At 37.4% G+C, this 27123-nt stretch overlaps 1 protein-coding gene across 1 annotated transcript; it reads left to right on the top strand.

Annotated features, from left to right (window-relative positions):
- Positions 1-12401: 12401 nt before the first annotated feature.
- LOC147606084 (cytochrome P450 71AU50-like) lies at positions 12402-23203 on the top strand. Its single transcript, XM_086792901.1, has 5 exons — positions 12402-12499; positions 13376-13799; positions 13848-14040; positions 14272-14459; positions 22337-23203. The coding sequence occupies exons 1-5, from the start codon at positions 12402-12404 to the stop codon at positions 22838-22840; spliced, it is 1407 nt and encodes a 468-aa protein (XP_086649027.1). The 3' UTR covers positions 22841-23203.
- Positions 23204-27123: the final 3920 nt, after the last annotated feature.

The raw sequence follows: 27123 nt of genomic DNA, 5'->3' as shown, positions 1-27123 counted from the left end.
ATGTCTTAAATAAAAGTAATTATAAAAATAATCAAATGAAATTAATATATTACCTCAAGAGTCAGAGTAGTAGTCATAGTAGAAGTCTTCTGCATCGTCAAATTTTCGTCATTTTTTTTGTAAAATACTTTGAGAAGCGGTAATTTAAGAATTACAAAAGTAACTAACTTATGTGATTTTGAAGTAACTAAATTTGCTCTTGAATGGTTGAGGCTATAGGATTCATGATGAAAGAGAGATGTAGAAAGGTAAATGTTGCAAATTTTAAATGTAGAAATGAAAAGGTAAAGAGAGATGTAGAAAGGCAAAGGTCACAAATTTTAAATGTAGAAATGAAAATTTACAATACATAGCTCATCTAATACGCGGCCGAGTAATGAGGTGTCGTCTCGACATGATTGAGTTTGAAGAGTTGGAAAAATATTCGAAGTAGAGCTCATATAGTGGCAAAATAATTTGTTGATGTTGAATAATCAACAAATAACCATGGTTCCAAAAGTCTTCAACAAAAACTTGAGAATATTTCCCAAGAAATACATCCAATGTAGAAGATCACTCCTACGCCCAAACAATCCAAGTAATAACGTGCTGAAAAAGTCTTCAAAAGAGTCGTAAAGTTTTGTAGAAGAATTATCCATTAAAATTGTTGTCCCCTTGCTGCTGAATCTTGGGTTTTGTAGTAGAAAGAGTGAAAATTTTGGAAAGGTTCTCTACGTCTTTCTTTGTGACTATATGAAAGCTTTTTGAAGCTTTAAGAAATTTAAGCTTTAGCTTATGAAAGACATAATATTTTAAATCTTAAAGAAGTTATAATATTTTAAAAGCTTTTAAAAATGAGCCTTTAAGCTTTATCACTTAAAAGCATAAACTTTATAATAAGCTTATCCATGGCAGCTAAAATAAACCGTGCTGCATGCAGCTGTGAGAAAGCATGAAGAACGCCATTGCTACTACCGTCGTCTAGTGATGGAAGGGAGAGAAAAAGAAAACCCACCAGCCAATGCGCCATCCCCACTCGTGGATGGAGGAAAAGAAGGAAAAATTAAATTAAGAAAAATAAAATGAAAAGGAATTTTCTTGGTTCTTCAAGGAAAAGAAACCACCAATGCAATGTTGATTTTGAAGAAGGGGAAAAGAAAAATCAATATGAGCCTCCATTATAGTTTTCAAGCATACACAATGTAGCAATTCAATGTAGCAATTCTGTGATTAGGCCCTTGGTCTCCTCAATGTGTTGATTACATCCACACTAATGGATTATGGAGAGGATTAAGATTCATGAAAGTGGTTTTGGTAAGAAGGGTGGTTTCTATTCAAAAAGAGTGGTTTTTTGCATAAAGGTGGCTTAAAACCTCATCCCTCGATCCAATGGCTCAGAAATTTCCCATAAACCTTCCAATATTTATCCACGAGTGGAAATTTTGGTAAGGTTCTCTCTATCTTTCTTTGTGACTATATGAAAGCTTTTTGAAGCTTCAAGAAATTTAAGCTTTCGCTTATGAGTGACATAAGCTTTTAAAGCTTGAAGTAGTTATAAACTTTTAAAGCTTATAGAAATAAGATTTTAATTTATAAAGCTTTCGCTTATGAGTGACATAAGCTTTTAAAGCTTGAAGTAGTTATAAACTTTTAAAAGCTTATAGAAATAAGCTTTTAAGCTTTATCACTTAAAAGCTTAAACTTTATAAAATAAACTTCTCCACATTAGCTAGAACAAACTATTATACACACAGCTATGAGAAAGAAACAAAGAAGAAGAACGACATCGCTACCACTATCGCCTCTACTGATGGAAGGGAGAGAAAAATAAAAACTATCAACCAATTCGTAATCCTCGCCTATGGATGGAGGAAGGGAGGATACATTAAATTAAGAAAAATAAAATGAAAATGAATTTTCTTTGTTCTTCAAGGAAAAGAAACTACCAACGCAGCGCTGATTTTGAAGAAGGGGAAAAGAAAAATCAAGAGCCCTACATTATAGTTTTTGAGCATACATAGTGCTTAGGAATTCTAAGATTAGGCCCTTGATCTCCTCAATGTGCTGATTCCATCCATACTCATGGATTATGAAGAGGATTAAGATTCATGAAAGTGGTTTTGGGAAGTAAAAGAGTGGTTTATATTCCAAAATTGTCGTTTTCTCCATAAAAGTGTCTTAAAACCTCATTCCTTGATTCAATGGCTCAAACATTTCCCATAAACCTTCCAATCTTTTTCCATGAGTCCTTAAGCATTTATCTTCTTTATCCTCTAGATTTTTGTGAGCTTCTCCCTATTCTTCAAGTCCAAGTACCACTCTCACGGGACCTGATGTACTTTTTGAAGAATTAATCATAACTCACATATACATCAAGTATTAAAGCATAGACTTGAATTAAATTGACAACATTGAAGCATAGTATAAAATAAAACAAGAGATAGAGTCGACATCACACCAGTGACACACTATTGGGTGCAATCTTCCCCCTCATGCACACTACGAGATGATATAATATAGATAAGATCCTACATATGCAACATGCACACTGCCCGTCACCTATCTCATAAATGTAAACACATTAGTTATTCCAATTAATTGCCTTCTCTATAATTAAGCCTAATGTAAAATGTTGATAGGCACAAATACAACATGCATTCACCACTTGTTTCACTATGATGAGAGTATCATTACGAATAACACTAGGTAACTAGTATTTAATGCGGAGTCACCCATAATACCACTTCACTAGAATGCCACACCATCGTCTGGGCATCCTCCTTAAGCTAAAGGGTGGACATTGTGTAACATCATATATGAAACCTTACTTATATTTGGATCATCTAGTGGAAAACTTATGAAAACAATGCTTATTATTATATAAAATGACTAGATATTCCATTCAATCTCTTATGATATGTTTAAAAATGTATAAAGCAGTCTCTTAGTGAAGTAATGAATATGGTTTAAAATTTGTAAACTTTCATCCAAAACAAAGTGCTTAAAAGGATAGATGTATATGTGATTAAAAGGATAGATGTATATGTGATTAGCTCTCATAAAATACACCAGCAAAGCATAACATTATACAAAACATGTATGCAAGATTTAGTTCTTGTCTATGACTATTGGATTAGCTATAAAAATCCTCAAGGCTAAATTTTTTTGAGATAGCAAGATGTCTTAGAATTTCCATTAAGACCTAAATTTTGGACTTCTAATTACTTTTTGAGCCTAAGATGGATTATATTACACTATAGATATGTTTGTGAACCAATGCACAAAGCAATAAGAAATTGGCTAATCAAAGTCTTTGATTCAAATATAGTCCAAAAAACTATGTATTACGATTGTAACTGAGCCTATGAATTCTTATGGATTTGAAAAGTCTATAGGTAATCAATGTGATCCTAAAAAAATCAAAAATTTTCTTCATTATATACTTGATGATATGAAAAAGGAAACCTTTGTTTTCCACTATCCATGTGTTCCAAATAATTCCATAAAGTTGGTCACTAATGAGGACATAACTATGTCCATGGAGAAATTTTTGTCTTATTGCCAAACTAGTGTTGATTAAAGAGATTTAGTTATAAATTTGGTATTCGGTATACACTCTTGAAAACTTAAAACTATGTCTTGAGTTCCATTTTTGTAGTACTACAAACTCAAATTACTTCAAATTGTAGGAATATAAATCCATATTTGATTCTGGGTCCCTATGTGTGCATGCACACACTCTTTTGTGTGTGTTTGTGTGTATGTGTATGTGTTCGTGTGTATGTGTATGTGTTCGCATGCATGCATGTGTGTGTGTGTGTGTGTTAGAGAGAGAGAGAGCACTTAGTTTGCAAAATGGATGTGACAAGTTCATGTGCATGCTAGAGGCGCATGTGTGTGCAAGTGTGTGTGTATACATGTGTGTGCATGTGTGCGTGTGTATGTTTATATGTGTGTTTGCATGTGTATGTGAGTGTGTGTGTGTGTGTGTGTGTGTGAGAGAGAGAGAGAGAGAGAGAGAGAGAGACAGAGAGAGAGAGAGAGAGACAGAGAGAGAGAGAGAGAGAGAGAGAGAGAGAGAGGAAAGAGAGACATATACCATAAAGAAATAACTTGGATGAAGGTTAGTTTTTGAACTGGCTATCACAAACGAAGGTTTCAGAACACCTTGCCATGTTCACAAAGACTTCTGAAAGGTCTTTGTGTACATGAAACATGACACATGCATGTTTATGCATCTATACATGAGGAATCTGCCTCTCTCTCTCTCTCTCTCTCTCTCTCTCTCTCTCTCTCTATTTGTGTGTATGTGTCACACACATACACACAAATAAATATCTATATTTTTAAGCACTTAGTGTGCACCAAATTTGAATGATCAACCAATTATATTTTTGAGAGGATAAGCTATTAAAAAAGTAAATGGAAATAAAGGCATTTTTTAAGCGATAGAAAACTAAATTAAAGAAGGAAACTATTGGCATTATACCAGACCTATCATGATTAGAATCTTTAGGAATGTCTTACCATAAAGAAAACAATACAAATAACACAAATTAGATTCTAAAAACCTACAATGGATATTTTAAGACCAAAGAAACTTAAATGGATATTTTAAGACCTAAGAAACCTAAAATGGATATTTTAAAACCTAAACAAAGCTTTACATATGAAGTTTAAAATGGTGGTCCTATTAAGCTCCATGCCTTCCACTACAAGAGGATAATGGTATAGCCGCACAATGTACTGCATGCAAGATGATTTTTTTCCAGTATATGGCTATACACACAACTATACATGTGGCTACTATCACAGCTATATATAAGGCTATGGCCACGTCATGTATAGTCGTACATACTATTAAAAATTAATTCTCTTGTGTGGTGCACATCTTTTCTTTACCACTATTTTCTCCCAAAACTTACGCTAAACTCGTTTCCTTCCTCCTTCATCTTCCATACCTCAAGTATCTCAAGTATGAAACTTATTCTCTCCTTCATTTATGTGCTTTCATCTCCGAAAGCATAAGTTATTTTAGTATTAAATGCATTTGTTTCTCTCTAATATGCCTATGTATGCTCGAGGCATATATGGATATTAGAGCATACATAGAGTATGCATAACTCTAATTTGCATGCATAGAGGCTCTATGCAGACAAGTTAGAGCATGCATAACTCCAATATGCATGTATAGAGACTATTTATACTCTATGCATGCTCTACATATGCATGTATAGAGACTATTTATACTCTATGCATGCTCTACCCATGCTCTAATATGCATGCATAGAGGCTCTATGAATCCAAATTAGAGCATGCATAACTCTAATATGTATGTATAGATCTTATGTATGTTCTATGCATGCTCTATGTATACTCTAATATGCATTCATAGAGGCTTCTATACATGCTCTATGCATTCATAGAGGCTTCTATACATGCAAATTAGAGCATCCATAGCTCTAACATGCATGCATATTTCCTTTGGGCCACATGGCATTGTATACCTTATACTACCACCAACACCAAATGAAATCCATTTATGATATTGAATAATCATATCATGAGATTCTACTTGAAAAAAAAAGATGTAGAGGCACACGTACATGAGGCTCGCATCCTCTTGCATTCTCCCAGTATTCTTCTGTCACCGTCTGATCTCCATGTTCTTCGACCTTTTCCATTTCTTCATAAATCCAATCAATGGTAAAATATTTTGGAAGTGATGCAAGCTTCAAAGGAAACGGCAAGCCTCTCGATTGCATTGTAAACTATCTTCTCTCCTCCATTATAGTTTCTCCTCACCTCTTGATACCTTGCTGCCCACCTCTTCATAACTTCACTATTGAGAATACAAAATGTATTCTCCTTCTTCAACATTGATGTGTCCATTCTCCTTGATCTTCCTTTTCTTTATGGTACGTGGGACACCATGCTCTCTCATCCTCATTACTTCATAATTGTGGCATTGTGGGATCCACTCGAGAGAGGTACTCTAAAATATGAACACATGATTCTTTAAATAACCAACCCTTTGCTATACTTCCTTTTGTCCTAGCTCTTTGCCTAACAAAATCCTCTATGGTCTTCATGAAGTTCTCAAGCAAGAACATCCACTGAGCATGCAGAACACCGCACACGGACACTTCATCTATCAAGTGTACCACGAGATATAATTGACTAGTGAGGATAGTTCTTGGCAGGTTTTTCTCTATCATGCACACTGTCTCCACTACCATTACTCGGGCTGCATTAATAGATGGATGGATATCCTTGGAACTCATGTACCTATGATGGAGTTGAGTCCATTTAATTAGCATGACATGTCTACAAACTAGTGTAATAATAAAATAAAGCCATTTTAGAATTTTACTTTTTCATACCTCATCATCGCCCCCTTTTTGTAGATGGCCTCGCACACTTTTTGATCTCTCCACACCTGCTATTGCATATGGGAAAAATGAACTATGTAACACAAAACATTGTCATTGCTCCAACCATACATGGTTTGCAAGTTTAGTAACCCCAAGATTGCGCAAAGGGTGAAGTATGTACACCCCTCATATAGTGGAGTGCAAGCGGCTTGTCGCACAACTGATCTTCGTCAAGTTTGGTTTCAGGCTCCTCATCTTTTTCTTTCTCAAAGAAGTCATCAATCATCTTTTCCATGCCCAAATATTCATTGACTTCATGTGCCATTGATGGACTCCAATCCACAGAGTAATGACACATAGACTCCGTCATTCTACAACATGTGTCCTCCTTGTCCTCATCCCAAAAAACATGGACTACCTTATGAATACCTAAATCATGTGCATAAGAACATGAGATAGTGGATATATACACTCACTAAACTCTCTAGACACCGTACATCTTCGAATCCGATGTAATCTTGCACATGCCTTATTGTCATTTGTAATAAATCCAAAATTGCTCCCTTGCATCTCACATAGACATGGAATCTTCTAATGTAACCACTCATTCCCACTTTGCATGGGTGTCGTGTCATCATTAGAAGAAGAAGGCATAAACAATCATCTATCCATGGTGGGCACATGGTTGTCAACATCCAGAATACAATTTAAGTGTATGAACACTCCATTCCATTTCATTAAACAGAAAGCTAGCTCTTTGGAATCTACAAAAATAGCTCTCTTGAAATTTTTCTCAGTACGTGACCATGGACATGGCCATACCCATGCCCATAGTTGTGTACTAGGAAAAGAAATTGGATACCTCCTTCCCACGCACTGCGTTGCGTGCTTTCGCTTTCTCGATTCCTCTCCTCCTTCACATGCTTTTACAAGTAGACCTTATCTAAGCTATGGCTTCCTATGCTTCCTTGCCCTTCATGAGTCCTTTTCCTCTTCTCTCTTCATAAGCCCTCCCTTTCCCTTCACAAGTCCTTCTCCTCTTCTCCTTTCACAAGCCTTCCCTCACCATCACAAGCCCTTCTCCTCTTCTCCCTTCACAAGTCCTCCCTCACCCACTACAACAAAAAGTAGGGTTAGCGAGACAATGGCTATAGCATGGCTAGGGTGTAAGCGGCCTCGCTATTTTTGGGACGCTATAACCATCGTTATATCCAATGTTATAACCATCGCTATATCCCACGCTGTTTTCGTTGCTTAGCGACGTTAAAAACATCAGCGTCGCTATTTTTTTTTGCTCAGTAGTAGCGTTGTTAAAATATTAGTGTCGCTATTTACACTGCTCAGCGGCACTAATAAAAAAATCAACGTCACAATTTTCGTCGCTCAGTGACGTTGATAAAAAAACATTAGCATCGCTATTTTCGCCGCTCATCGGTGCTGTAAATTTTTTTGGGAGGAAGATTGGGGCTAATGTCCCAATCTACCACAAAAAAAAAATCAATATATTGAGAATAATTCTAATTTGTACAAATAGACATATCAACATATTAACATACAAAACGAAACATAGTAACTCCTGAAATGTTAATTGTATTGAATCCCAAACCCCATAAAAGGAGAGTTACATCCAAAATGCCATAACAAGTGAGTTACATTGAGTATGAAGTTTCACGACATTAAACACAACTTAATGCATTATTACAATAAGCTTTATGCAATAATGCATTAAGCATAAGCATAAGCATACATTTTCAACTCTTCATCTTATGTGAGCATTTACTCATTTTTGGATACCCAAAATATCTCATATTTTTGATATTACTCATAGTTTCTTACTAATAAACCTTGTACATAGTCAACTCTTCATCTTATGTGAGCATTTACTCATTTTTGGGTATCTTCTTTTACAAATTGGATTTATCTCCTCCCTACACATGGATTGATGCTATTGGCCCATAGGAACCTTAATTGGACCATAATCCAAAAATTTCTGAAAATCTAGACCCTTAGGCTAAGGTCCTTTATACCCATTTCCAATTAATTCCAATTGCACATTAGAAAGTTCTTTTTGAATTCCTGTTTCAGGGGAATTCATTTTAATAATATGAGAAATTTTTCTATCTAAAAATATTCAAAATCTGAATATTCTCTCTCTAGAATATTTTCTCTCTCTATGATAAAACGGTTAGAAACAAGATCTTTTATATTTCTGAAGAGGGGATTGATTACAGGGGAAGATGGTGGACATCTTGAGAGGCTGGGGAGGAATCTTACATTCTCTCCCACTTGAAAAATGCGAGATGCCCTCATCTCGCAAACTGGGGATAATTTCGCAAGATGTACGAATATGAGACTGAGAGAAATTTTTTAATTAAGATTAACCACCAAGAAAAGTCTCAAAGAGAGCAAGACTCAAGACAAGAACAAGATTTTAACTTTATTCATTCTTGGAATATATACAGTAAAGATAGAAGAACTTTTTACACTTTCATAAGCCCGTCCATCATATGGTCACAAAAGCAGCACTCACAAGTTGCACACGTATAAGGTAATTCATCTATGGGATTAATTCGGCCGGTTATTGCAGCACCTATCTCACTGGTATGAGGTGACCTATTAAAAGGATCTCTGAGAGGCAAGCCAAAAACGGGATAAAGGCATATCTTCTGATGAGGAAGAAAACACGCCAGTAAGAAGACCCGCTCAGAAAACCCAACATGTCTTGATCTCATCACGCAATAGTATCGGGGACCCAAACCCAAAGCTTCAATAACCATAGCCAGACGGACATTATTATGAAAGTGCTGCTAACCCCACGGTGTTACCCTAGTTATGTCTTGATAGGTCTGCCATTTGGTCTGAGCTACAGAAGTTCCCAAGTGAGGGAAAAGTGAGCGCTCATACAGTTCTATAAAATCCTTCTTCACAGACTCACTTGCGTCTTAAAGGTGAGAAATCATCACGGATAAAACCAATTCCTGCTGCCAAGCCATAAAGGAGATTAAGAAAGAAAGGAGATCGATGGAAGTAAGATTACTGCGAGTGACAAGTAAGAGTTACGACTTATATAAAGAAGAAACTAGCGTAACCTAGAAGCCACCGGGGTATCTTGCCACTGAAGTTTTACCGTCTCTCCATGATTTGGGTTTGGCACAAATTTCTATAGAAGGCATTAAGAACTTTGAGATGAGGAGATAAAAGAAGTTCATAGGCTAAGTCACCTACTTTCTTTGGTCCACAATATCTGGGGGATAACTACTTATACTCTCCAAGAGATAAAGAACTTCTTTTGGTCCGTACTCAAATGAAGACCATATCTGCTTCTTGGAATTCTCTGACTGTCCTCTTCTTATCTGTATACTGTTTCTGTCGATCCTGGATAGCTTTTATATCTTTATGAATTGCCTGCATCTGTTGCTCTATGTCGTCAAGCATTTGACTGGTTATCTCGACCCTAATCAATGGGTCGGACCTAGTTAATGGAGTTAAGCAATCTTGTCTGAGAAGACGGACCCTGATTAGATTGGTATGAAGGAATTGGTCTCTCAATTTGGGTTCTTGACTTCCCTGTGCCCTTGTCATGGCAGGAGTCGGGCAGTCTTTTAACTGATGACCAAAACCTTGGCATCCAAAACACCAGTTCTCACTTCTGAACTCATTGTTCTGAATCCTTAAAACAGGTGGGCTCCTGATAAGGTATTCTGGGGAAAGTGTCTTCCCTTTTTAAACAGAATCTTCTTTTATTTTAGAGAGGGAATAATTTTAAGATCAGAAAGGGAGATTCTTACTCCTGTATACCTCGAAGGTTGGGGGAGGAATCCCATATCACATTATGTACTATATATTCTTACTAATTTTTGATCCCATATCATGTACTGTTACTATTTTTTGATCCCATATCATATGTTTTGTATATTATCTTTTTATTTGATCAATCACATTATATAACATAGATATGTGGTGTTATGTATCATTGCTAATTTTTGATCATATATCATGTGTTACTATACTTTTTTCAACACATTTTACTTTGCATGACAACGGTTTGGTGCGCACATCTAAGACTCTATTAGAGATCGTAAGCCTACACACCCTAAAGAGTTTTTTTAGATTTTATTTAGTTTAGATACATTTATGAAGGGTAAATTAGAGGTAAAAGAGTTTATGAAGGGTAACAGGTAAGAGGCAAAAACGTTTATGAAGGGGTAAGAGGTAAAAGAGTTTGCAAATTTGTCCCGAAAATCAGTATTTTCTTTAGCTTTATCATATGACACTAAGGGGATATCTGAAATTTAAAAGAAAATCAAAGAGACTGTTTTTGGTTTCCTACATCATTTTGACAGATTTAAGTGTTCTTGAAAGTAGTGTGATAAAGTGTGTGTAATGCAAATTTTGCCTAGTAATGATTATCAATTATAATGGTCTAAAATATAATTTTACCTAGTAATGATTATCAATTATAATGGTCTAAACTGTAAGGCCTTGATGAGGACTAAGGTTAAGACAATGTGAATTCAAGAGATGTGAAGAGGTACATGGGGCATAGAGACGTCAAGGGATATTCACATATATTAAGGGATACAATCCCAATCTACATCAAAATAAAATCATGTGTACTCTCTAATGAAATAATGGAATAAGCTTCTATATGGTCTATCCTTTCTCGCTATCATGTCTTCTTGCTCATTTACACACACAGAGAGAGAGAGAGAGAGAGAGAGAGAGAGAGAGAGAGAGAGAGAGAGAGGAGCAACCCCAATTTCACAATTTGGTATTAGAGCACCATAGCTTGCCATATATCTCCCCTTTGATCCTAAGTAGGAGAAGAGGAAATTCTACATTTTGTAGCTAGCATATAGTAGAAGCATAGAAGCACATCTCTAAAGCATAATCCAATTGATCACTCAATGTGAAGTGAAGTGGTGCAACCAACCAATCAAAAGGAAACCTAGTTATAATGGTTTGAAAAGCATACAAAGGCAAACCCTCTATGTGATGGCAGTGTGGACATGGCTTAGAAGTCAAGCACAATCATGGCCCGTGCAAAGCCTCTTCTGGCAATATCTATTATAGGACTTGATCCACAAGTACTTAATAAAGCATGAGTACACCACAACAAACAAAGAGCACAACACCGTCTAGATTTGCACAAATGTAAAAGAAACTATTTATGGGAAAAACATTTATGTGGCTATGAGCATGCAGCTATACAGCTGTGTTTATAACTGCGTATATGGCGACACCTATAGCAGTGTGTATAGCTACACATGACTATAGCCGAAGGCTATACACACTGCTATAGAGACACCTATAGCAGTGTGTATAGCTGCACACGACTATAGCCGAAGGCTATCTACAAAAAAAAAGGGGAAAGAATGGGAGAGAGATGTGGTGACTTGTGTCCCCAAATCTCTCCCCTATTCTATCCTTGACTTTTTTTTAAAAATCACATTATTTAAACACTACTTAATCACATTTTTAAAAAAACTTAATCACGTAAAACATAAAAAATAATTGCAATACAATGTCATGGATTATATTGCAAATTACATTCATAGTTGTTGCAAATTACATAAGGTATTCATGTCCATAAATGAAAAAAGATGAAGACATCAAAAACTTATTTAAATTTGTGCATCATCTTTGTCTTCATCTTCATCTTTGCCCACATCTTCACCACGTGCGCCACCACCTTTATCATCACTGTCACTTTCAACATTGTCTTCTTGTGTTAAATAGTGATTCAATACAAAAAAGTTAGCAAGAAGTAAAACAAGTTGGGTGATAATTAAAATTCAAGTTCAACTACTCACCAAGTTACCTTGCTGCGCTCGTTGGATATCCGCATCGGTGACCACTACCTCGTGTTTGGGCCACTCCCAAGTCTCAGCTTCGTTGTGCTGCTTTTGCAGTACTTTTTCTCTCAAGCCATTAGGGAGCGACCTACTACCCTTTCGTACAACAAATTACAACATGCATGAGATATGAAATCACGATGACAAATGAACTAGGCTTAGTGAAAAATGGCAAAGACAAATCTTACAAGTCATGCGAGCCAGCTTGCCTTTCCTTCGGATCCATACTTCGTCGCACCATCCTTCAATATTAGTTGACTCGCATGTGCCGCCTTTTGCTGAGGGTGTTGAGTACGTTCTATTATTGAGGATCTTTATCTGATTCATGTGATTCCTCACCTACTCATCGGAAAAATGCATGTGTGGTGGGTTTGGGAACTGCTCATACATGCACTACACCACATACATGAAATCTCTATCCTTATGCTCTCCCCATGGTTTGAAGGCATATTTATAGGTTTGGTTGACTAATTGATAAAAGGTATAATAAAACCTCCATCCCATGTCCTCCATAAAAGGCATGCCCTCCTCATCAAGGGTATAGTAAATCATACCACCCTCCTTGGGCACATTGTATGTCGCCATAGGTGAAGGTGACCACACACCTCCCCCAAAACATCCACCGCACCCAGCTTGCCCACTACTAGATTGCTGATGACTCTGATAAGACCTTGAGCTATTACCACACCTGAGTGGCAATAATACATAAGCTTAATACATAGTTAATGCAATATTTATTTATATGTAAGTTTACGCATAATGCGTTAAGATTAATGCATTAAGCTTAACAAATTATGCATAAATCAATATTGCTTTAACTTATGTATTAAGCTTATGCATTATGAGCTATGTGTATGCGCTATGCATACACATATACATACATAGCTCATGATGCATAATGCAAAAAGTATAATGCATTATGCATAATACATAATAATGCACTTGTGCTTAATAATGCATAGTGCAATATAGAATGTATTAAGCTTAATAATACATAAAGCATTAAGCTTAATAATGCATAATACATAATGCATTACTGCATAATACAATAATTAGCTTAATGCATTATACATTAAGCTAATTATTATATAATACAATAATTAAGCTTAATAATGCATAATACATAATGCATTAATGCATAATATAAAATGCCGTAGTTGTGTCTAGTTCATCGCTCGCCAAAGAGTTTCTCCGCACCCACGACAGAGCCTTTGCAAGCCGGCCGCCTTTCGAGATATCGCGGCGCTTGCAGTATGGCCAGGACACGGCGCTCTCCTTGGGCCTATATGGCCCCCATTGGAGAGAAATGAGAAAGCTCTGCAGCCTGCAACTCTTCACTGCGACTAGGGTTCGCCAGTTCGAGTCTATCAGAACCCAAGAGAGAAAGCTTCTCATGCAGCAGCTGGCAAAGCACGGGCATGCATCCCCTTTGAATCTCACACAGTGTGTGGAGAATATGATAGAGAACATCATATGCCGCATCCTCGTTAGGAAGAGCTTGTCCGACGTCGCCAACGCTGAGTTGGGAAGAGGCTTTAAAGATCTCATCCATGAAGCTACTGTTTTGTTCCAAAGGCCTGTTATTGGTGATGTTATACCTATACATAATGGACTTACTTGACCTTATGTTAAATTACAGGAGCTTCTTGCTGGTGGTATCGACACATCATCGGTTACTATAGATTGGGCAATGTCAGAGCTCTTGGTGAATCCACAAACTCTCGAAAAGGTTCGTGTTGAGGTGGATAGGGTGGTGGGAACTCAACGCTTGGTGGTGGAATCAGATTTACACAACCTACCATACATGAAGGGTGTGGTGAAGGAAACACTACGTTTGCACACTCCCCTGCCCCTTTTGATACCTCACATGTCAATAGAAGCTTGCAAAGTGGGACTCGGGTTTACCTTACCCAAAGATACACGATTGCTAGTAAATGTATGGGCGATAGGAAGGGACCCACATGTTTGGCAGGATCCACACACATTCATGCCTGAAAGATTCTTGAATAGTACCATGATTGATATGCGTGGGCAACACTTTGAGCTATTGCCTTTTGGAACAGGACGACGTAGCTGCCCTGGCATGCCCTTAGCTTTGCCCACAATCGAGCTCACAATTTCAAATCTTGTACACTGCTTTGATTGGAAGCTCATGACTGGCGACAGTGTGGACATGTCAGAGAAGTCAGGCACAGTCATGGGCTGTGTGAAGCCACTTCTAGCCATAGCTAGGACACGTTTTGATCCACAAGTACTCCATATCGCATGAGTAATATACCCATGTAGTAGTATAGTCCCTTATGATGTTTTTTTACCACCTTTATATGTAATGTTTTAACTTATGCCCATGGTTTTGTATTTACCTTTTATTTTCTCAATCAGATTATAAAAAATATGTATTCCTACTAACTTTTGATCACTTATCGTGTGATTAACTGTAATATTTCTTATTTCAACATAGTTTACTTAGCATGACTATTTGGAGTATATACCTAAGACTATGTCTGAGATTGTCAGCCCTATCATGACAATGCTTTGGAGAATATACCTAAGACTATGTCTGAGATTATAAGCCTTCACATCCAAGGAGTTTTTGTACATTTCATCCAACTTAGGTAATGTTATAAATGTACAAGGGTTTCCAATTTCATTAAAGAGGTCAAGGTGTTTGCAAATTTGTTTCAAAAATTATTCTTTTCAATAGCACTCATATGACACCAAGGGAATTCCTAAAATTGCAAAAATAAAATTCAAAGAGATGTTTCTTTTAATCTCCTAATTCACTACTATGGAATTAAGTCCCAATACCCCAATGGGTGTCTCAACATCTCAGCTAGTGTATACCTATGCAATAATGCTAAATAAATATTTACTAGCTTACTAAAAGAATATTGGCTAAGGATTTATTTTTAAAAATGATTTTTAACACTAGTTTGGTAGCTCGACATGACATAAATATGTCTTTCCAGGGGTTTTGTAAAGAAAATGTATCTTGTGAATAGGAGCAATATTTTAGTGTTTCTCTTCTAAAGCATGTCTTCATGTTGACTCATTATAAATTTCTCCTAAACCTTACATAGTATTTGAGAGATGAGAGAGGTTTTGCATGACAAAAAAAGAATTAATTTGATTAAATTTTCTTCTTAGAATCTCTTTTTAGTTGTTGAGTCTTTGACACCCAAAATACGATAATAGTGTGAGCTTATATGGTGATTTACTTTAGTTATACTAATAAATCAGTATATCCACTAAAGTAATTGATTAAGAATTCATATTGAAACATTTCAATTTAGTTAAAAAACAAGTTGATGGAAACATTTCAATTTAGTTAGAAAACAAATTGATGGTCTCAACTTTCAAAATTACATTGATATAACAAAACATCATATGTCATGGGACCTGAGATGATATAATATAGATAAGATCCTCCATGTGTGACATGAGCACTGCTCATCACCTATCTCACAAACGTGAACACAATAGTTTCTCCAATTAATTTCCTTCACTAAAATTAATGCTGATATGAAATGTTGACACGAATACAACATACACTCACAACTTGTTTCACTGCAATGAGAGTATTATTATACACATCATCTAGCATGGCGTGAATTACCATTTGTTACACTTAAATTAGCATGGCACATCAATTGCATAAACCACTTGTTACATTGCGGCCGTGTGTAGTTGTCTAGTATAGTCCACTTGTCTCACTTTGACCACAATACAATCATCAAGCATGGCACTACTTGTTACACGTCAACAAAATACACCCATCAAGCATGGTCTCAAGATATACCAATAATACAAGGTTAATGTGGAGTCACCCACGATACCAATTCACTAGGATGGCACACAAGCGTCCGAGCATCCCCGTTCAGCTAATGTGTGGACATTATATAATGTCGCTCTTGCTTAGATAAGCAACTAACCTTACTTGTGTGTTTGTTTGTGAGCAAAGGAGATCATTGTCTTACCATATACAAATTCTAGTATCTTTTCTAGTTATGACAAAGAGACATTGTATCAAGGACTTCTGTGTAATAAATTCTAGTGTCCCATACCACCAAAAATTATCCCACATAAATCTGGAGATAAGTATACATGAGAATCCTTCAGACAGGATTAACCTTCTGTCCCATACCACAAGACTAATACATAGTGAAAAATCATAAAGTATAGTTCAAGATGGAAGGGCCAGTTCCTCCAACAAGAAGTTCTACTTTTGATGCATAAAACCTCTCCTTGAAAGTTACAAAATGTCTTAAATAAAAGTAATTATAAAAATAATCAAATGAAATTAATATATTACCTCAAGAGTCAGAGTAGTAGTCATAGTAGAAGTCTTCTGCATCGTCAAATTTTCGTAATTTTTTTTGTAAAATACTTTGAGAAGCGGTAATTTAAGAATTACAAAAGTAACTAACTTATGTGATTTTGAAGTAACTAAATTTGCTATTGAATGGTTGAGGCTATAGGATTCATGATGAAAGAGAGATGTAGAAAGGTAAATGTTGCAAATTTTAAATGTAGAAATGAAAAGGTAAAGAGAGATGTAGAAAGGCAAAGGTCACAAATTTTAAATGTAGAAATGAAAATTTACAATACATAGCTCATCTAATACGCAGCCGAGTAATGAGGTGTCGTCTCGACGTGATTGAGTTTGAAGAGTTGGAAAAATATTCGAAGTAGAGCTCATATAGTGGCAAAATAATTTGTTGATGTTGAATAATCAACAAATAACCATGGTTCCAAAAGTCTTCAACAAAAACTTGAGAATATTTCCCAAGAAATACATCCAATGTAGAAGATCACTCCTACGCCCAAACAATCCAAGTAATAACGTGCTGAAAAAGTCTTCAAAAGAGTCGTAAAGTTTTGTAGAAGAATTATCCATTAAAATTGTTGTCCCCTTGCTGCTGAATCTTGGGTTTTGTAGTAGAAAGAGTGAAAATTTTGGAAAGGTTCTCTATGTCTTTCTTTGTGACTATATGAAAGCTTTTTGAAGCTTTAAGAAATTTAAGCTTTAGCTTATGAAAGACATAATATTTTAAATCTTAAAGAAGTTATAATATTTTAAAAGCTTTTAAAAATGAGCCTTTAAGCTTTATCACTTAAAAGCATAAACTTTATAATAAGCTTATCCATGGCAGCTAAAATAAACCGTGCTGCATGCAGCTGTGAGAAAGCATGAAGAACGCCATTGCTACTACCGTCGTCTAGTGATGGAAGGGAGAGAAAAAGAAAACCCACCAGCCAATGCGCCATCCCCACTCGTGGATGGAGGAAAAGAAGGAAAAATTAAATTAAGAAAAATAAAATGAAAAGGAATTTTCTTGGTTCTTCAAGGAAAAGAAACCACCAATGCAATGTTGATTTTGAAGAAGGGGAAAAGAAAAATCAATATGAGCCTCCATTATAGTTTTCAAGCATACACAATGTAGCAATTCAATGTAGCAATTCTGTGATTAGGCCCTTGGTCTCCTCAATGTGTTGATTACATCCACACTAATGGATTATGGAGAGGATTAAGATTCATGAAAGTGGTTTTGGTAAGAAGGGTGGTTTCTATTCAAAAAGAGTGGTTTTTTGCATAAAGGTGGCTTAAAACCTCATCCCTCGATCCAATGGCTCAGAAATTTCCCATAAACCTTCCAATATTTATCCACGAGTGGAAATTTTGGTAAGGTTCTCTCTATCTTTCTTTGTGACTATATGAAAGCTTTTTGAAGCTTCAAGAAATTTAAGCTTTCGCTTATGAGTGACATAAGCTTTTAAAGCTTGAAGTAGCTATAAACTTTTAAAGCTTATAGAAATAAGATTTTAATTTATAAAGCTTTCGCTTATGAGTGACATAAGCTTTTAAAGCTTGAAGTAGTTATAAACTTTTAAAAGCTTATAGAAATAAGCTTTTAAGCTTTATCACTTAAAAGCTTAAACTTTATAAAATAAACTTCTCCACATTAGCTAGAACAAACTATTATACACACAGCTATGAGAAAGAAACAAAGAAGAAGAACGACATCGCTACCACTATCGCCTCTACTGATGGAAGGGAGAGAAAAATAAAAACTATCAACCAATTCGTAATCCTCGCCTATGGATGGAGGAAGGGAGGATACATTAAATTAAGAAAAATAAAATGAAAATGAATTTTCTTTGTTCTTCAAGGAAAAGAAACTACCAACGCAGCGCTGATTTTGAAGAAGGGGAAAAGAAAAATCAAGAGCCCTACATTATAGTTTTTGAGCATACATAGTGCTTAGGAATTCTAAGATTAGGCCCTTGATCTCCTCAATGTGCTGATTCCATCCATACTCATGGATTATGAAGAGGATTAAGATTCATGAAAGTGGTTTTGGGAAGTAAAAGAGTGGTTTATATTCCAAAATTGTCGTTTTCTCCATAAAAGTGTCTTAAAACCTCATTCCTTGATTCAATGGCTCAAACATTTCCCATAAACCTTCCAATCTTTTTCCATGAGTCCTTAAGCATTTATCTTCTTTATCCTCTAGATTTTTGTGAGCTTCTCCCTATTCTTCAAGTCCAAGTACCACTGTCACGGGACCTGATGTACTTTTTGAAGAATTAATCATAACTCACATATACATCAAGTATTAAAGCATAGACTTGAATTAAATTGACAGCATTGAAGCATAGTATAAAATAAAACAAGAGATAGAGTCGACATCACACCAGTGACACACTATTGGGTGCAATCTTCCCCCTCATGCACACTACGAGATGATATAATATAGATAAGATCCTACATATGCAACATGCACACTGCCCGTCACCTATCTCATAAATGTAAACACATTAGTTATTCCAATTAATTGCCTTCTCTATAATTAAGCCTAATGTAAAATGTTGATAGGCACAAATACAACATGCATTCACCACTTGTTTCATTATGATGAGAGTATCATTACGAATAACACTAGGTAACTAGTATTTAATGCGGAGTCACCCATAATACCACTTCACTAGAATGCCACACCATCGTCTGGGCATCCTCCTTAAGCTAAAGGGTGGACATTGTGTAACATCATATATGAAACCTTACTTATATTTGGATCATCTAGTGGAAAACTTATGAAAACAATGCTTATTATTATATAAAATGACTAGATATTCCATTCAATCTCTTATGATATGTTTAAAAATGTATGAAGCAGTCTCTTAGTAAAGTAATGAATATGGTTTAAAATTTGTAAACTTTCATCCAAAACAAAGTGCTTAAAAGGATAGATGTATATGTGATTAAAAGGATAGATGTATATGTGATTAGCTCTCATAAAATACACCAGCAAAGCATAACATTATACAAAACATGTATGCAAGATTTAGTTCTTGTCTATGACTATTGGATTAGCTATAAAAATCCTCAAGGCTAAATTTTTTTGAGATAGCAAGATGTCTTAGAATTTCCATTAAGACCTAAATTTTGGACTTCTAATTACTTTTTGAGCCTAAGATGGATTATATTACACTATAGATATGTTTGTGAACCAATGCACAAAGCAATAAGAAATTGGCTAATCAAAGTCTTTGATTCAAATATAGTCCAAAAAACTATGTATTACGATTGTAACTGAGCCTATGAATTCTTATGGATTTGAAAAGTCTATAGGTAATCAATGTGATCCTAAAAAAATCAAAAATTTTCTTCATTATATACTTGATGATATGAAAAAGGAAACCTTTGTTTTCCACTATCCATGTGTTCCAAATAATTCCATAAAGTTGGTCACTAATGAGGACATAACTATGTCCATGGAGAAATTTTTGTCTTATTACCAAACTAGTGTTGATTAAAGAGATTTAGTTATAAATTTGGTATTCGGCATACACTCTTGAAAACTTAAAACTATGTCTTGAGTTCCATTTTTGTAGTACTACAAACTCAAATTACTTCAAATTGTAGGAATATAAATCCATATTTGATTCTGGGTCCCTATGTGTGCATGCACATACTCTTTTGTGTGTGTTTGTGTGTATGTGTATGTGTTCGTGTGTATGTGTATGTGTTCGCATGCATGCATGTGTGTGTGTGTGTGTGTGTTAGAGAGAGAGAGAGCACTTAGTTTGCAAAATGGATGTGACAAGTTCATGTGCATGCTAGAGGCGCATGTGTGTGCAAGTGTGTGTGTATACATGTGTGTGCATGTGTGCGTGTGTATGTTTATATGTGTGTTTGCATGTGTATGTGAGTGTGTGTGTGTGTGAGAGAGAGAGAGAGAGAGAGAGAGAGAGAGAGAGACAGAGAGAGAGAGAGAGAGACAGAGAGAGAGAGAGAGAGAGAGAGAGAGAGAGAGAGAGAGAGGAAAGAGAGACATATACCATAAAGAAATAACTTGGATGAAGGTTAGTTTTTGAACTGGCTATCACAAACGAAGGTTTCAGAACACCTTGCCATGTTCACAAAGACTTCTGAAAGGTCTTTGTGTACATGAAACATGACACATGCATGTTTATGCGTCTATACATGAGGAATCTGCCTCTCTCTCTCTCTCTCTCTCTCTCTCTCTCTCTATTTGTGTGTATGTGTCACACACATACACACAAATAAATATCTATATTTTTAAGCACTTAGTGTGCACCAAATTTGAATGATCAACCAATTATATTTTTGAGAGGATAAGCTATTAAAAAAGTAAATGGAAATAAAGGCATTTTTTAAGCGATAGAAAACTAAATTAAAGAAGGAAACTATTGGCATTATACCAGACCTATCATGATTAGAATCTTTAGGAATGTCTTACCATAAAGAAAACAATACAAATAACACAAATTAGATTCTAAAAACCTACAATGGATATTTTAAGACCAAAGAAACTTAAATGGATATTTTAAGACCTAAGAAACCTAAAATGGATATTTTAAAACCTAAACAAAGCTTTACATATGAAGTTTAAAATGGTGGTCCTATTAAGCTCCATGCCTTCCACTACAAGAGGATAATGGTATAGCCGCACAATGTACTGCATGCAAGATGATTTTTTTCCAGTATATGGCTATACACACAACTATACATGTGGCTACTATCACAGCTATATATAAGGCTATGGCCACGTCATGTATAGTCGTACATACTATTAAAAATTAATTCTCTTGTGTGGTGCACATCTTTTCTTTACCACTATTTTCTCCCAAAACTTACGCTAAACTCGTTTCCTTCCTCCTTCATCTTCCATACCTCAAGTATCTCAAGTATGAAACTTATTCTCTCCTTCATTTATGTGCTTTCATCTCCGAAAGCATAAGTTATTTTAGTATTAAATGCATTTGTTTCTCTCTAATATGCCTATGTATGCTCGAGGCATATATGGATATTAGAGCATACATAGAGTATGCATAACTCTAATTTGCATGCATAGAGGCTCTATGCAGACAAGTTAGAGCATGCATAACTCCAATATGCATGTATAGAGACTATTTATACTCTATGCATGCTCTACCCATGCTCTAATATTCTTTTAGAGGGGTTGCTGCACCAACGTCAGGACTGGGCTGCAGATAGTGGTCCACAAGACTTCCTTGACATTTTGTTGTCCTCAAAGTCGTTGCGGCGAGTAGACATCAAAACCGTGTTGTTGGTAATTGCTTTTTTGCGAATTATTAGTAGTAGGCAATTTTTTGTCGTTTAAAAAAACCTAACCTCCATGATGCCACTCTCGAGCATCATAGTATCCGGAAACGTCACGACGTGGTAGATAGGTGCATGTTCTCCATTTGAGTAACTTCATCTTCTTTTTTAGACTGGCCTTAGGCCCAAGATCGTCTCGTAGTTATTAATTTTCCACCGCCGCCCATATACATTTAATTATTTGCCCGTAGGCGATGCCACCAAGGAAGTACCAAGAAGGGTTTAAGGTTTAGGCAAACACCTTCACAACTTGAGCTATCACCTCATTGGTGGCTTGAGCAACTTCTTGTTGCATGCCCCTAGCTTCCTCTTTACAAACATTGGCTTGAGGAACTTCTTCTTGCATGCCCCTAGCTTCCTCTTTACAAATGCATCTATGGCCTTCATGCAACTTTGGGTAGATCACTACATATACATACTTTGGGTATATTATTACATATACAAGATGGACTTACTTGTTGATGTTGTGTTAATTACAGGAGCTTCTTGCTGGCGGTATCGACACATCCTCTGTTACTGTGGATTGGGCAATGTCAGAACTCTTGGTGAATCCGCAAACTTTCAAGAAGGTTCGTGTTGAGATAGATAGTGTGGTGGGAACCCAACGCTTGGTGGAGGAATCCGATTTACACAACCTACCCTACATGAAGGCTGTGGTGAAGGAAACACTACGCTTGCACACTCCCCTGCCCCTTTTGATACCACACACGTCAACAGAAGCTTGCAAAGTGGGAGGATTTACCATACCCAAAGATACACGATTGCTAGTAAATGTATGGGCAATAGGAAGAGACCCATGTGTTTGGCAAGATCCACACACCTTCATACCTGATAGATTCTTGAATAATACCATGGTTGATGTGCGAGGGCAACACTTTGAGCTATTGCCTTTTGGAGCAGGAAGGCGTAGTTGCCCTGGCATGCCCTTAGCTTTGCCCATAGTGGAGCTCACGATTTCAAATCTTGTACACTGCTTTGATTGAAAGCTAATGACTGGCGGGAGTGTGGACATGTCTGAGAAGTCAGGCACAGTCATGGCCCGTGCAAAGCCTCTTCTGGCAATACCTGTTACACGTCTTCATCCACGAGTACTCCATATGGCATGAGTAATGTGTTGCCTCTTATGATCTTCTAATTTCGACCATCTGTATACATAGTGTTTTGACTTGTGCCCAAGGTTTGTTGTAGTCGTTAAGGTGTTTGATTGATATGCCCGAGGTTATGGGTTCAAACCCCGTTGGTGGCTACCCCAAATGATGCTATCTTGTAATGTTTTCCGTGGGTGTGTGTGGTGTGTGGTGTTTGTAAAAAGGGCATACGAGGCCCTGAGAGGAGTCCTCTCATCAACTAGGAATTAGTTGCGCTATTTAAATCACGTTATGTTTCTACTTGCTCTGACAATCGCATTATGTACTATATATTCTTACTAATTTCTGATCCCATATCATGTACTCTTACTATTTTTTGATCCCATATCATGTGTTTTGTATATTATCTTTTTATTTGATCAATCACATTATATAACATGTATATGTAGTGTTATGTATCATTGCTAATTTTTGATCATATATCATGTGTTACTATACTTTTTTCAACACATTTTACTTTGCATGACAACGGTTTGGCGACGAGTACATCTAAGACTCTGTCAGAGATCGTAAGCCTACACACCCTAAAGAGTTTTTCTACATTTTATTTAGTTTAGATACATTTATGAAGGGTAAATTAGAGGCAAAAGAGTTTATGAAGGGTAACTTAAAGAGGTAAGAGGCAAAAACGTTTATGAAGGGGTAAGAGGTAAAAGAGTTTGCAAATTTGTCCCGAAAATGAGTATTTTCTTTAGCTTTATCATATGACACTAAGGAAATATCTGAAATTTAAAAGAAAATCAAAGAGATTCTTTTTGGTTTCCTATGTCATTGATAGATTTAAGTGTTCTTGAAAGTAGTGTGATAAAGTGTGTGTAATGCAAATTTTGCCTAGTAATGATTATCAATTGTAATGGTGTAAATTGTAAGGCCTTGATGAGGACTAAGGTTAAGACAATGTGAATTCAAGAGATGTGGAGAGGTACATGGGGCATATAGACGTTAAGGGATATTCACATATATTAAGGGATACAATCCCAATCTACATCAAAATATAATCGTGTGTACTCTCTAATGAAATAATGGAATAAGCTTCTATATGGTCTATCCTTTCTCGCTATCATGTCTTCTTGCTCATTCACAGAGAGAGAGAGAGAGAGAGAGAGAGAGAGAGAGAGAGAGAGAGAGAGAGGAGCAACCCCAATTTCACAATTTGGTATTAGAGCACCATAGCTCGCCATATCTCTCCTCTTTGATCCTAAGTAGGAGAAGAGGAAATCCTACATTTTGTAGGTAGCATATAGTAGAAGCATAGAAGCACATCTCTGAAGCATAATCCAATTGATCACACAACGTCAAGTGAAGTGGTGCAACCAACCAATCAAAAGGAAACCTAGTTATAATGGTTTGAAAAGCGTACAAAGGCAAACCCTCTATGTGTGGACATGGCTTAGAAGTCAAGCACAATCATGGCCCGTGCAAAGCCTTTTCTGGCAATACCTATTATAGGACTTGATCCCATGAGTACTTCATAAGGCATGAGTACACCACAACAAACAAAGAGCACAACACCGTCTAGATTTGCACAACTTTAAAAGAAACTATTTATGGGAAAAACATTTATGCGGCTACGAGCGTGACGTTCTGGAAGCTGGCGGCGAAGAAGCGAAGGGTGGTCGCCTTGCTGGAGTCGGCCTGGAGATAAAAGATGCCGTCGCCTTGTTTTGTTTTTGGGGGCTCTCGAGCATAGCCGCAGGCACATAGAGGTGGGGAGGTCACCCTGGAGAGAAGCTGCAGCGGCGGGACAGGCTGGCGGCGTGGACGACCCTGGTTTAGAGGTGTTGGCGGTGGTTGGAGCCCCCTGTGGCAACCACGTGGTCGTGGGTTCGTGTGAGGCTGGTGAAGCTGCTGGTCGACTGGGCTGATGGGCTGGCGACAGTGGAGAGCAGTAGCAAAAAGGTGCCGAGCGTGGAGATGCAAAGTGGGCGTGAAGGCGAAAGCGTGGAGCGCAGCCGTGTGTGGGAAAGGAGAGCCAACGGAAAAAGGGTTGCTGCCTTGTACGTGGAAAAGGTTAGCGAGTAAGCGTGGTCGCCAAGGAGATGCTGGGCTTGTGAGACAGGTGGGCAGAGGCAAAAATAGAGTGGAGGTAAGGAAGGCACAGAGCAGCTGGGGTGCTCAGTAAAGGTGATGACCATCTGCAACAGAGAGGAGCAGAGGCTGGGTGAATAGCTAAAGACAGGGTGACAAAGAGGGAGCAGTGAAGAGGGCATGTGTGGCCGTAAGAAGGATCGTGTAGAGGCTGGTGGGGCTGATAGCATGTCAAAGACAGAGACAAGGGACAGGTGGTGCTTGGGTTTGAAGTGGCTGGCAGAGGATCAGCACAGAGAGTGAGAGAGAGGTGTTTGGTGTAGCTGCTGCTGGTGACACATACAGAAGTGATGGGCTGCAGAGAGAGTTGAGGGTTAGCTAGTGGGGCGCCTTCTGAAGAGAGAGTGGCCGGGTTCTTTCTGGTGTGATTGGTACAGCACGCAGGCGAGAGGTTCGCGGTGATTGAGGATGTGGTGTATCCTCGGCAGTGATAGGTCAGAGTGCTGATGTGTTTGTGGTTGCAAGGGCTTGGTCGTCAGACGCAAGGTTGAATCCCAGAGGTGGTGTGGCCATGGTGGAATTCCCTTGGCAGTAAATCCAGGCCGAAGTCTTGTATGGTTGTGTGAGTAAGGCTTCTGTGTCGAGAGAAGCTTGTATGAAGTGTTTTCTGGGAATATAAATTGCTGGGTGTTTACTTGTCTATGGTGCCCCTGTTTTGTGCTATCTTTTTGGTGTGGGTGGTGTGGTGAATTGTGGAAAGTGTTCCAGCCGGTGGCTGGTGGTGCCTCCGTTGTGTTGTTATTTTCCAAGTTTGGGAGGTGAAGGGCTATAGATTGTATGGTTGTGTGAGTAAGGCTTCTGTCTCGAGAGAAGCTTGTATGAAGTGTTTTCTGGGAATATAAATTGCTGGGTGTTTACTTGTCTATGGTGCCCCTGTTTTGTGCTGTCTTTTTGGTGTGGGTGGTGTGGTGAATTGTGGAAAGTGTTCCAGCCGCCCGGTGGCTGGTGGTGCCTCCGTTGTGTTGTTATTTTCCAAGTTTGGGAGGTGAAGGGCTATAGAGGCAGTGTTCTTTTTTCTTTTTTTCACCTCACAGCGTCCATCAATGGCACATGAAGTAGATGAATATTTGGGCATGGACAAGATGATTGATGACTTCTTTGAAAAAGAAAAAGATGAGGAGCCCGAAACCACACTTGACGAAGATCAATTACGACAAGCCACTTGCACTCCACTATATGAGGGATGCACATACTTCACCCTTTGTGCGACCTTGGAGTTACTAAACTTGCAAACCATGTATGGTTGGAGCAATGACAATGTTTTGTGTTACATAGTTCATTTTTCCCATATGCAATAGCAGGTGTGGAGATCAAAAAGTGTGCGAGGCCATCTACAAAAAGGGGGCAGTGATGAGGTATGAAAGAGTAAAATTCTAAAATGGCTTTATTTTATTGTTACACTAGTTTGTAGACATGTCATGCTAATTAAATGGACTCAACTCCATCTTAGGTACATAAGTTCTAAGGAGATCCATCCATCCACTATTAATTCAGCCCGAGTAATGGTAGTGGAGGCAGTGTGCATGATAGAGAAAAACCTCCCAAGAACTATCCTCACTAGTCAATTACATCTCGTGGTACACTTGATAGATGAAGTGTCGGTGTGCGGTGTTCTGCATGCTCAGTGGATGTTCTTGCTTGAGAACTTCATGAAGACCATAAAGGATTTTGTTAGGCAAAGATCTAGGACAAAAGGAAGTATAGCAAAGGGTTGGTTATTGATAGAATCATGCGTTCATATTTTAGAGTATCTCTCTTGAGTGGATCCCACAATGCCACAATTATGAAGTAATGAGGATGATGAGAGCATGGTGTCCCATGTACCATAAGGCAAAGGAAGATCAAGGAGAATGGACACATCAATGTTAAAGAAGAAGAATACATTTTGTATTCTCAATAGTGAAGCTATGAAGAGGTGGGTGACAAGGCATCAAGAGGTGAGGAGAAACTGATATGAGGAGAGAAGATAATTTATAATGCAAGCGAGAGGCTTGCCATTTCCTTTGAAGCTTGCATCACTTCCAAAATAT

This window comes from Cibotium barometz, chromosome 58 (genome assembly GCF_041138505.1).
Source record: "Cibotium barometz isolate CiBa-2024 chromosome 58, ASM4113850v1, whole genome shotgun sequence".
NCBI lineage: Eukaryota > Viridiplantae > Streptophyta > Polypodiopsida > Cyatheales > Cibotiaceae > Cibotium > Cibotium barometz.
This window is presented reverse-complemented; position numbering and strand designations above follow the sequence as displayed.